Below are 12286 nucleotides of genomic sequence, written 5' to 3'. Positions count from 1 at the left end.
ATTCTTTACGGTAAGAGCAGTGAGACTATGGAACTCTCTGCCTGAGGAGGTGGTGATGGGGAGTACACTAAAGGAATTCAAGAGGGGCCTGGACGTATTTCTGGAGCGTAATAATATTACAGGATATAGCTACTAGAGAGGGGTCGTTGATCCAGGGAGATATTCTGATTGCCTGATTGGAGTCGGGAAGGAATTTTTTATTCCCCTAAAGTGGAGAAAATTGGCTTCTACCTTACAGGTTTTTTTTTTTGCCTTCCTCTGGATCAACTTGCAGGATGACAGGCCGAACTGGATGGACAAATGTCTTTTTTCGGCCTTATGTACTATGTTACTATGTTAACTGGAATGGGCACTGAAATAATCTTTTGGCGTTGAGCTCCCCCTAGTTGTGGGTGCAGTGTTTATTTGTAGAGAAAAGAGAAAGGAGGTTGGGTCCCCCTCCCCTGGGCCCCAAAATAGTCATACAGTCTGCCTCCATTGAAGATTGACTACTGTTATCACAGTATATCACGCTCTCACCTTTTTGCACTGCTCTGCTTTCATCTCTTTCAGTCTTCTTTCCTCTTCTTCTTTTTGCTGTTGTCTGTAAGTCTGATGCTTTGACTGTAATATATTACATAAGGAATAGTAGTTATGGATAATTTGTGTTTTATAAAATAACAAGATTCTGAGAAACAGAATTGATTACGAGAAATAACTAATAACCAGGCAACATTGACAAGTGATGAAATACTTAATCAATCCTGAAAGTCCTGTAGTATGCTGGGAAAAGACCATCAACAGTGGTACAGTGGATTATTCATCTAGAATCAATAAAGGCCACTGAAGAAAAATAATTTTTTGTACGCTTTATACTTCAGAATCAGCTATCCTGGGTTTATTAAATGTTTTAGTGTAGAGATGGTGTGTTTCCATCCTTGATGACACTTTACATCTTCATTGTGCATGTCTTATTTTTTATTTGCTCATGTTATTCTATGTCCAGCATATATGCATTTTTACTTGCCATCAATCAGAGTCAGTCGGGCAGTGGGAGGGCAAATAAAGCCACATGAGCTGCCTTGTTCATACGAATGTTCATTCCAGCTGCTCAGAATCTTTTTACTTGGCTAAAGATCTCCATATGTGGATGTTTATGGTAAATCGCAGTGACTTTTATTGACTTGTACTGAAAAATTATCAAATGAAAAACAATCTATAAAAGAGGTCAGCAACTCTGGCACTCCAACTCCCATCATGCTCCAGTCAGTTTGATGAGTGTTCTGCGAACAGCCGAGCCAGAATGCATGCTTGGAGATAGTCAGGTTGCTGTTGACCCATTGCTCTATAACGTGAAAGTTAAAGTGTAACTGTCGTTTCAGTTTAAAGAGTCTTCTATCAAAGCTGTAACCAAGAGTGACTAAGGAAAGTCTGTCTTCAGCATTTTACTGAGCACTAAAGATGCCTGTGTGTAACAAGTCAGGCAGATAGACAGTGATAGTTAGGCTGCATGTCAATAGTCAGGGACTGAGGTACTGAGAATAGGTGGCTAGAGGCCGCTGCAAGTCTGCATGTTACACACAGGCGTCTTCTGCAGACTGAATACTGATTCTCGTTAGCAACACTGTTAGAGCTTTGGTAAGAAGCAGGGGCATTGCTAGGTTAAAACATTCGGGGCCTGGGCCCCTGATGTTTTGTCCCAGGACCCGAATGTACTGCCTGCCAGACATATCCAACTGTATTGCCATCCTCAGGACGGCAATACAATTGAACCTAATGCCCTGCAAGATCTGAAGGACCTGTGATGACATCACAGTCCATGTGATCAGTTCTGAATGCAGTAGCTGAAAAGGACCTGCGATGATGTCACTGTCATGTGACCAGTGCAGGAGAGGATGGTTAAGCAGTGAAAATAAGTCATGGGAAGTAGCTGTGGTGAGGTCTGCTACATGAGGAGAGGTAAGTGAAGGGGTAGATGACTCAGTGTGAGAAGCAGAGCAATGTTATTTACATGGGACTACATGTTGGAGGTGGATGGGGAGGGGGTGATTTTATTTATATGGGACTGTATGTAGAAGGTGTATGGGGAGGGAGTGATGTTATTTACATGGGACTGAATATTGAGGGGGTGATGTTCTTAACATGGGACGGTATGTTGAAGGCGGCTTGGGAGTGGATGATGTTATTTACGTGGGACTGTATATTGGAGGGGCAGGAGAGATGATATGATGTTATTTACATGGGACTGTACTTTGGAGGGGATGAGGAATTTTAATATTTGAGGACAGTAAACGGATGAATATAACTACAGGGGGTACTGCAGGGGGCATTATAAATTCTGGGGGCGCTTCAGGGTGAGCATTATAACAGTAGGGGGCAATATGAATACTGGCGACACTTCAGGGTAAGCATTATAACAGTAGGAGGCAATATAAATACTGGGGGCAATGTGGGGGCATTTTAAATCTAGGGGACATTAAGCGTTCTTATTGCTACTGAGGGCTCTATAGGAGGGACTTATAGATCTGCATTATTTCTACTTATATTCTACTAATATAGCACTATGGGGGCCTTATTACTAATGAGGGGTCTGTAGAGATCTTTATTACCACTGGGGAACAATAGGGGGCCTTATTTCTACAGGGGGCTCTGTAAGGGCATTATTAATACTGGAGGGCTCTTCTACTAATGTGAGCACTCTTGGGGAAGCACTATCACTTTTGGGGCACTGTAGGGGGCAGTATTAGTAATGAGGGCATTCTAGAAGGTAATTACTATTGGTGGGACTATGAGGAGTACCGTTACTATGGGGGGCACTCATTTTTCTTCAGCATAGTATTTGGGGGTACAGAAAAGGGAGGAAGCCAAGATGTCTGTGTGTCACACTCTGCAGAGACGAGGCACGGCTGAGAGAAGTTATTCGGACCGAATGGAGAAGATGATGACAGAAAAGATCTACATCAGAGGAGACATCGCCTGGAGGCACTGGATGTGAAAGGTAAGTGCTGCTGTATAGCTGTACAGCAAATACAGTAAAATGTCTTCAGAGCTAGTGTTTGGGGCGGTCGGTCGACTTAGAGAATTGGGCCATATGCATTGGGGCTTGGGCCCCAGATCTTTTGAGACTATAGCAATGCCTCTGATAAAAAGACTCTTTACCCTCTGTTTTCTGATAGAAAGAAAAGCAAATTTCCCTAATTAAGTGCATTACAAAAATGTTTAACATCCCTGTCCCTACACAATGTTAAAAAATAAACAGAACAGTTTAATAGTTACAGTACAAGTAAATATTCACATGTAAAAGAAATGCTGAAGCGTCAAATATTTATACAAATTTACAAATTCACTAAATTTACTACACAAGATATAATTGAATGTGTAACCATATTAATGTAAAAGGTCTACATGTAAGTGGCTGCATCACAAGCTTGCTAAGAGTTACAGAAAATTGCTTAGAAACTGCAAGAAGACAAGCCTAAGGGAAGCTACTAAGGGGCAACAAGATTTTACAGTAACTCTTACGTAGGTGCTTCAACAGGGAACGCATTGGGGGAGAGTACCAGTCATGGGGAAGAATAAACATTAACATTGAAAAAGCATAATAGTGGCGGTATAATGTTTAGCTCAGTCCCTGGCTTGTGAATGTAGAAAGAAAAACAAAATACAAAGAAAAACCTGCTGCACTATGCAAGAAAACTGCATATTGGCAGAGTAAAGCATGAAAGTGTCTACAACTGGACACAGCAGAAATATTTTTCTAAAGAACAGAAAAAACTGTTGTCCTTCTGTGTAAAATAATAGAGACCCTTACACAAATATATGCTCTGATTTATTCAAACTGATATAGAGGAAAACTGGCTTAATTGCCCACAGCAACCAATCAGATTCCACCTTTAATTTTTCAGAACTCGTTTAGAAAATGATGGAATCTGATTGGTTTCTATGGGAAACTGAGCCAGTTTCCCTTTACACCAGTTTTGATAAATCAGAGCCATAGTGTACAAAGCTGTAATTTGTATATAGTAATAGCTGTGCATTTAAACATGTATTCTGTTTAATAGTTGTAATGATTGTTTATCTCTTTGTAAAGATCTGATTGATTCAATATTACATAAGACTTCTTTGTTTATTAGTGTAAAAAAACGCAGCTAAATCTGATGTCATTCCATGTTGTTACACAATGAAACATGAAAAAGTTCACAGCAGGGGTGCCAAACACATTTACGGGGAATTACACCAGTTTCTTCAAAGACTTATAGTATGAGTATATTTTTCAAGAACGAAGAAATGCACTTAAGTACGATCAAACAAATGTTGCAAAGAAATACATTCAGAAATAGATAAATCATATTCACTGATCAATGAATGCTTTAAACAACAAACGTTTGAGATTTGTCCTCTGTCAGAGAACATCAATATCCCATCAATATACTTCAACATCAGGAAAGCTTTTGAACCTCTAAATGTTGTAAATGGAGGTCAGCAGGCAAAAAAGGAAAGAAAACTTCATATTCAAGACATTTTCTCATATGAGCACTTTTTATACTGAATAGGGTGTCATAGCATAATGTATGACACAGGGTGATTAAAAAGAATGGTGCAAAATTATAGTCCCAGTGTTCATAAAAGAGAATATAAGTCAGATTTATTAACATGAAAAAACACACTGTCTATCCAAGTTTTATCTATACACTTCCAATGTTTGATGTGAGCTCCACTGGTGACATGGCAGATGTCTAAGTGGTAGTCCAGACTCATATTCTCGGATATGGACTCCACATTTAAAGTGATCTCAGGTCGCTGAGATCATGTGGCCAGGGGAGGGAGGGGCAGAAACACAGAGTCCCTGATGTAACCTCACAGAAAAAAGTTGTAGGTTGTTAGATCTGGTGATCGTGGAGGCCTGCTCAACATTTATTATGGCCCTGCTGATCCAACATGCTCAACATTTGTTATTTATTATGGCCCTGCTGATCCAACGGTCCAGTAGAGTTTCATTCAGGTATCAACGAACATCCAATTGGAAATGAGGAGGAGCACCATCCTACCAATAAACTATGGCAGATATTCCTCTATTTGTGCCATAACCCATTCCCTTAACCTTTCCAGGTATTAATGCCCAGTATCCTCAGCAAATAAGAAGGGACAGTAGCCTTTGTGCCTGCTCATTGCAAAGAATACTTTTACTTTGGGGCTCCATGTACTCGATAAGGCATGTGGGTTTTCTGAGCCCTATATTCTAACTTTGTGTATGCCGACCTTCCCACTGAGTTAGTTCCATACCAGTTAGCCAGGTCCACTTGCTAGGGCTATGCTCATACACGACTCCAATCAATTTCACTGTCTCCTCAGAAGTCTTTAGGTGTCACACAGGCTTTTCCCATTACATACAGAAAACAGCCAGTGGTTTCAAATTGCTTCACGCAACATTAAATGAAGTTTCTATGTGGATCAGGGGCAGATTGGCCATAGACCCTACAGGGAAATTTCCCGGTGGTCTGATGCCTAGGGGGCCACTCAAGCCCTTTTGGTGGCCGCAGGCCAGATACATAATTATCTGATGCTCAACGACCACAGTTCCCTCCTGCAAAGCTTTTTCTTGCTGTGATGTTGCCATCTTAAACCTGCCCCATTGTGTTGTTCAAATACTTTTATTGAAAAGGACAGGAAAAAAGTTCACTAGATAACGACTTTGAAGTGTATCAAGTTACTGTCATTAGTATATTCCACAACAGAATGAGTTCTTTTGAAAACTTTCAGTAAAGGTCAGAATTTTCTCATTTTCTTTCTAGAACGTATCTCGAGAGCTTGATGTAGTTGACGTCAGTCAGGCAGCCGTGAGGTGTGGTATTTGTCACACATGGGTAGTAAGTAGAAAACCTCAAAACTTAGGCCTGAGTAACCAGTGAAGGTGATCGCTTGTCTGAATACCCATGTGTGACGAATACTGCACCTCACGGCCGCCTGGCGTCAGCTACATCGAGCTCTCGAGATACATTTTAGCAAGAAAATGAGAAAATTATGACCTTTACAGAAAGTTTTCAAAATAAATCATTCTGCTGTGGAATATAATAAAAGTACTCAAGATGAGGTCTTGGAGAACAGTAACGTAAATAATTATAGTACCACAGGAGCAGACATTGAAGATTAAAGGAGACTCGATTTCACTTGATGTGCCTTTAACCTGCATGCACTTGTGAGTATATCAGCGCATTTTTACTTGACATCTAAATAGCTGTGTTTCACTATTTGGCGCAATTTGATGTTCCACAGGATTTTCTAAAGTAGAGGACGTCTGTGGGACCTGGCTTCTCTTTGATGCAGTGGGAGTGGTTATACCATTATTTGGGAGAACTGAAACATGCGCAGTCTCATTAATCTACTAACGCTCTGTGTGAAATGTACCCACATCACTCCGGAGACTCGCTGCACATTCCATCGAAACTAATGGACTTGATTCATTCTATTTATTATTGAGATGGGTAACCCTGGCTGCTGCATTAAGAAATGATTGGAGAGGGGAGAGTCTGGTGAGGGGGAGACCTATTAATAGTGAGTTACACTAGTCAAGGTGGGAATGGATCAGGCAACAATGAGAGTTTTTGTTGTTTCCATAGTGAGAAAGGGGCAGATTCTGGAGATGTTTGTGAGGTGCAGGCGACATGAACGGGAGAGAGACTGGATCTAGGAGGTGAAGGATAGATCAGTGTCAAATGTCACCTCGAGACAGTAGGCATGCTGCCTAGGCTTGATAGTAGTGCCACACACTGAGAGGGTGATATCAGGTTTAGGTAGTTTAGTAGATGGAGAGAACACAAGAAGTTCAGTTTTTGAAAGATTTCATTTCAGATAGAGAGAGGACATGATATTAGAGGTGGCAGACAGGCAGTCACTGGTGTTCTGTACTACAGCATGGGTGATGTCGGGGGATGACGTGTATAGTTGTGTGTCATCAGCATAGAGATGGTACTGGAAACCAAATCTGCTGATGGTCTGTCCAATTGGGGCTGTGTAGAGAGAGAGGAGGAGAGGGACTAGGATTGAACCCTGAGGAACTCCAACAGCGAAAGGGAGCCAGTGAATGATACACTGAAAGAGTGGCAAGAGAGATAGGAAAAAAACAGGAGAAGGCATTGTCCTTTAGGCCGTTGGATTGGAGCACTGTGAGTAGGAAATGGTGGTCTACAGTGTCAAAAGCTGCAGAGAGGTCAAGGAGAATGAGCAGAGAGTAGTCACTATTGCTGTTTGCTGTCAGGAGGTAATTTGTCACTTTGGTGAGGGCAGTTTCTGTCAAGTGTAGGGTGCAGAAGCCAGATTGTAGTGGATCAAGGAGAAAGCGAGCAGAGAGATAGCAGATAAGGTGAGAGTAGACCAGACGCTCCAAGAGTATAGAGATGATGGGAAGATTGGAGACTGGTCTATAGTTAGTTGTGCAGGTTGGGTCAAGAGAAGTTTTTTTTTAATAATGGAGTAATGATGTAGTGTTTAAAAGAGGAGGGAAAGATACTAGAATATAGGGAGAGGTTGAAGATTTTTCTTAGGTAAGTGGTAACAGCCGGAGAGAGAGGCTAGAGTAGGTGTGAGGGAATGGGGTCAGAAGTGCATGTGGTAGGACAAGAAGAAGAGAGGAGCCTGGAGAATATTCTTCTGTGACTGGGTCAAATGTGGAAGGTGAGCTAGAGTAGATGAGTGGGAAAATGGTGTTCAATAGTACTGATTGGCTGGGAGCTGATTTCATGCCATATGTCTCTATTTTCTCTCCGAAGTAGGCGGCTAGTTCTTCAGCAGAGAGTTCTGTGATGGGTATCTAGGTACGACCAGATAAGCGGCTTGAAAAAAGAATTTCAGGAGGCCCCTTTTTAGGGTAGAGCTGTATACTGGGAGAATAGATAGCACAGCCTCCTCAAGGGTCCATTGCAAGGTGCTGTCGCTTATCTGGTTGTATAAAGTAGAGGTGGGACGATGAATCCGGCGAATCCACGAATCCCTCGAATCTTGCTGGATTCGTGGACTCGAATCCCGACGTTCGATAATGGGATTCGTTATCGAATAATCGGCTGATTCGTTGCTATGTGGGCGGGAGCGGGCGGTTTAGTTTAACTTTAAATCAGTGCATCTTTATTACCTTACAATGAAGCTCCAGTAACAGGCAGAGCGGGCGGCGGCATAACATCACTTACTCACGTGATGCGCCTGCTCCGCCTGCTTCATTCATAAAGCGGGCGGAGCAGGGCATCACGTGAGTGAGTGACGTTACGCCGCTGCCCGCTCTACCTGTTACTGGAGCTTCATTGTAAGGTCATAAAGAAGCGCTGAACCTGATTTAAAGTTAAAGTAAAAGTTACTGCCGGGCCGGGGCTGTTATGGGGAGGGGGATCTGTGGATAGCACTGTTATGGGTGATCTGTGGATGGTGTTGTTATGGGGGGATCTGTGGATGGCGCTGTTATGGGGATCTGTGGATGGTGCCGTTATGTCATCCACAGATCCCCTCCATAACAGTGTCATCCACAGATCCCCCTCCCCATAACAGTGCCATACAGATCCCCTCCAGAACAGCACCATCCACAGATCCCCCTCCCCATAACAGTGTCATGCACAGCTCCCCCTCCCCATAACAGTGCCATCCACAGATCCCCTCCATAACAATACCATCCACAGATCCCCCCATAACAGTGCCATCTACAGATCCCCATAACAGTGTCATCCACAGATCCCCCATAACAGTGTCATCCACAGATCCCTCCCATAACAGCGCCATCCATCCAGAATGTGAAGCTATAATGGAGCATCTTTTGAAATGCCGGGGGCTGGCAGGACTTACCGGCATTGGATATTGGTTAATTCTTGATTAATCTAAATTATGGACTAATATTCTGGTGAGGGTTCGGGGCTCAGGACCTTGGGGGGTCTGGGCATCGGGTGTGACCCGGGATGCGGCTTTTTCTCTTGGACGTGAGTTTCTACCACGGGCAGTGAGCTGACTCGGGTGTGGTTTGGGTCCCGTCATTTGTCCCTTCTTAATGAACTGGAGTTTATGCTGGGCACGGTTCTCTTAATGAGACAGTGCTGGCTGGTTACGTTTTTTTCTTGTCTTCTCAAGTGCTGGAGATTGTTGAGTGACACTTTGATTGTGTCCTCTCTTCACGAGATACCGCGGTGAACCCATGCGAGTCATGCTTAAACAGGCTATTATCATTTAATCCAACTTTATGGGGATGAGGCAGGAAATCCTGGGAGTGGGTTTTATACCACTGGGATAGAAGACTGCTGGACCCCCTTTTGTTCTTCTCCGGTTCTATGGAAGGGTGCGATTAAAGATCGCTATGAGCCTGCCCCAGATGGGATAGGTGTGCATCAGAGGACTCGCCCCACGGGTCTTGGTCCTGTCCGTGGCGCTTGCTTACGTCTGAGAGAGGCCGTGGCAGGTGCGTGTTCGCTGCTTGGCGGGCCCCCCGGGCCTCGGGCCTATGCTCCCTCCCAGTATAGAGATAATTATAATAAATAAGATGTCTCCTTCTATCTGTAATTCTAAACCCTTCAATGCCGGGTGGGTCCTGCTTCCCCCTCAGGCAGAGAGACCTCTATCTGAGTTTGGTCAATATCTATTTAATTATGGGTATTTGCATGAAATCATATTTAACTATGCTTTATGGACTAGAACTGACGGACACTTGGATCTTATTGCATTGTAAATGGTATATTGTCATGTATCTTTTTGTATGATAACTAAAAAAAATAAAATAAAAGTTTATATAAAAAAAAAAAAAAAAATAACAGCGCCATCCACAGATCCCTCCCATAACAGCGCCATCCACAGATCCCCCATAACCGTGTCATCCACAGATCCCCCATAATAGTGTGTCATCCACAGATCACTTTGTTTCTAACACCGTTCACACAATTCTTATGTACAGGATTCGTAGGATTCGAGATTCAAAAGATTCAATATATTCGAGAACCTTTTCGGATTCGGATTCGAAAAAAAATTGGATTCATCCCACCTCTAGTTTAAATCATTCAAGGACCTCCAGAAAGGCGGCACCCGAACATATTGCCACCATATGTGGGACATAGTACCCACCTTCATGCCGCAGTGCCAGCACAAATCCAAACATGAGGGGTAGAATGAGTGTAGAAGTGCAGGAGTCCTGTAACATCTGGATATTATCTTGAAGTTCTTCTCCTGGAGTCTACAGCTAATCGACGACTTGTGCGACAAAATGAATGCCTTCTCGCATTGGTCCGAGGAGAAAGATCTCCCCAACTCTCTCCCATGCTGCCACATACGGCAGCGAAGATGGGGTTCCCCCATTCCCCTGGACCAACCCGTAGACCAGAGACACCTAATGTATGGGTGGAGTGGATTGAAGGCAGATAGATTCAAAAGGGGTAAGGTCTCTATAAAGAGTTGAAAGGGGGCCCAGAGAGGAAATAAAGCTTTTGAGTCTGACATATTGATACCATGCCCCACTACTGCTCCCCCCAGGGAATGAGTCAAGTGGACGCAAGGCCGAGTCCTTGAGAAAGTGGTGTACCCAAGGACTGTCCTCTTTCATAAGACCCAATATCGCTGATTGCTTCACTCCAAGGGGGAAATCTGGGTTATTAAAGACAGGGGTCATGGGTCCTGGGTAGGTAGTTTGGCCCATAGACAACGCATATCTATCCCAGGTTTGCAATATTCCCATTGTCAGCAGGGCGAGGTGTGGGGGTCTGTCAGACTTTTTAATCCAGAGCCTGTCCTGGGCTGGCAGTCTCACTTCCTGCCTTTCAAACTGAGTCCATCTTTTAGATGATCCAAAGTAGAACCAATCTAGGACATACGAAAAGATTGCGGCTTTGTGGTAAAGTTGAAAGTTAGGAAGACCCACCCCTCCCCTATGCTTACCACAGGTTAAGAAACGTATACCTAGTCTAGGGGATGTGCCTGTCCATACAAAATCCAGGAACATTGAGCGGAAGGCCCTAAAGAATTTAGTTGGTAAGGGGATTGGAATAGTTCTAAAGAAATATAATATTCACAGAAGAATATTCTTTTTAGAGTATGAATCCTCCCAAACCAAGATAATGGTATTTTATTCCAAGACTGGAGATGTTTCTTAATCTCCTTGCTAATGGGGGAGAAGTTGGTAGAGTAAAGATCAGCTAATTGTGTCGGGATAGCTGTGCCCAGGTAAGTGATATGTCCCTTTGCTCACTGAAAGGGGAATGAAGACTGCAACATAAATACAGTAACAGAAGGTATAGATATGTTAAGAATCTCGGATTTGTGGAGATTTACTTTAAAGTTGCTGAGGTATCCGAAGGTCGAGAACTCCCTCAAAATATTGGGGAAATCAATAACTGGGTTAGAACAATAGATGAGTAGATCGTTTGCGATGGTCTGCGTAACTTGGACTCCAGTTCCCTCAGTTTGAATCCTCTGATAGATTCATTGGCACTTAGGGCCCTGGCCAGAAACTGCATGACCATTATGTATAACAGTGGGGAGAGTGGGCACCCCTGCCTGGTACCATTATGTATTGCAAAGGGGGAGGACAAAGAGCCATTGACACGAACCTGGGTTCTAGGGTTGTTGTATAGAGCCAAAATGCGAGTTACCATGCAGGGTCCCAAGCCAAAGGATCTCAGGGCCTCCCTCAAGAAGTGCCAGTCCACTTGGTCAAAGGCTTTTTCAGCATCAATCGAGAGAAGACAAAGGGGGGAAGCGGTCTTATGGACCTGCGCAATGAGGGCCAGAGAGCCTATTATATTGTCTCTCGTTTCCAATCCCGGGACAAAGCCCACCTGGTCACTATGTATTAAAAGAAGACATACAGATCTTCAGCCTATTGGCCAGAATTTTAGCATAGATCTTTACGTCTATGTTGATCAATGATATTGGCCGGTAGTTACTACAGATCAGGAGATCTTTGCCCGGTTTAGAAATTACATATATGTGTGCAGTCAATGCCTGATCGGGGAAGGAAGAACCTTCAGTGAGCGAGTTGCACATTCTAGTAATAAGGTTAGAGACATTATCCAGGAACATCTTGTAAAGGCGGGGTGTGAATCCATCAGAGCCTGGACATTTACCAACATTTACCAAATTTGCAAGGTTATCTCTCTTTCCAGGGTATCCTTATTAGTCATAGATATCAGTCATAGAGAGGCTGGGGCCTAATAGGTTCAAGATGTAGTCCCTAATAGTCCCTGAGTCTTAGGTTCTGTGGAAATATCTGCAAATTTACCTTTCAGGTTATAAAGAATCTCGTAGTAGGATTGGAATTCCTGCAGAATGTCCTTAGTGGCGTGAATGCGGCCTC

General features: G+C 43.3%; 1 protein-coding gene across 2 annotated transcripts in view; it reads right to left on the bottom strand.

Moving 5' to 3' along the window:
• The window catches only part of EPSTI1 (epithelial stromal interaction 1), a 166621-nt gene that overhangs the window by 49375 nt on the left and 104960 nt on the right, over nucleotides 1–12286 (bottom strand). For both annotated transcript variants that reach the window (XM_044285068.1, XM_044285069.1), the window contains one exon: nucleotides 520–603. In XM_044285068.1, the coding sequence (XP_044141003.1) occupies nucleotides 520–603 (84 nt within the window). The remainder of the gene's footprint in view (nucleotides 1–519; nucleotides 604–12286) is intronic.

The sequence above is a fragment of the Bufo gargarizans genome, chromosome 3 (assembly GCF_014858855.1).
Source record: "Bufo gargarizans isolate SCDJY-AF-19 chromosome 3, ASM1485885v1, whole genome shotgun sequence".
Lineage (NCBI taxonomy): Eukaryota > Metazoa > Chordata > Amphibia > Anura > Bufonidae > Bufo > Bufo gargarizans.
Note: the sequence above shows the minus strand (reverse complement) of the source record. Positions and strands in the feature narration are given on the sequence as shown.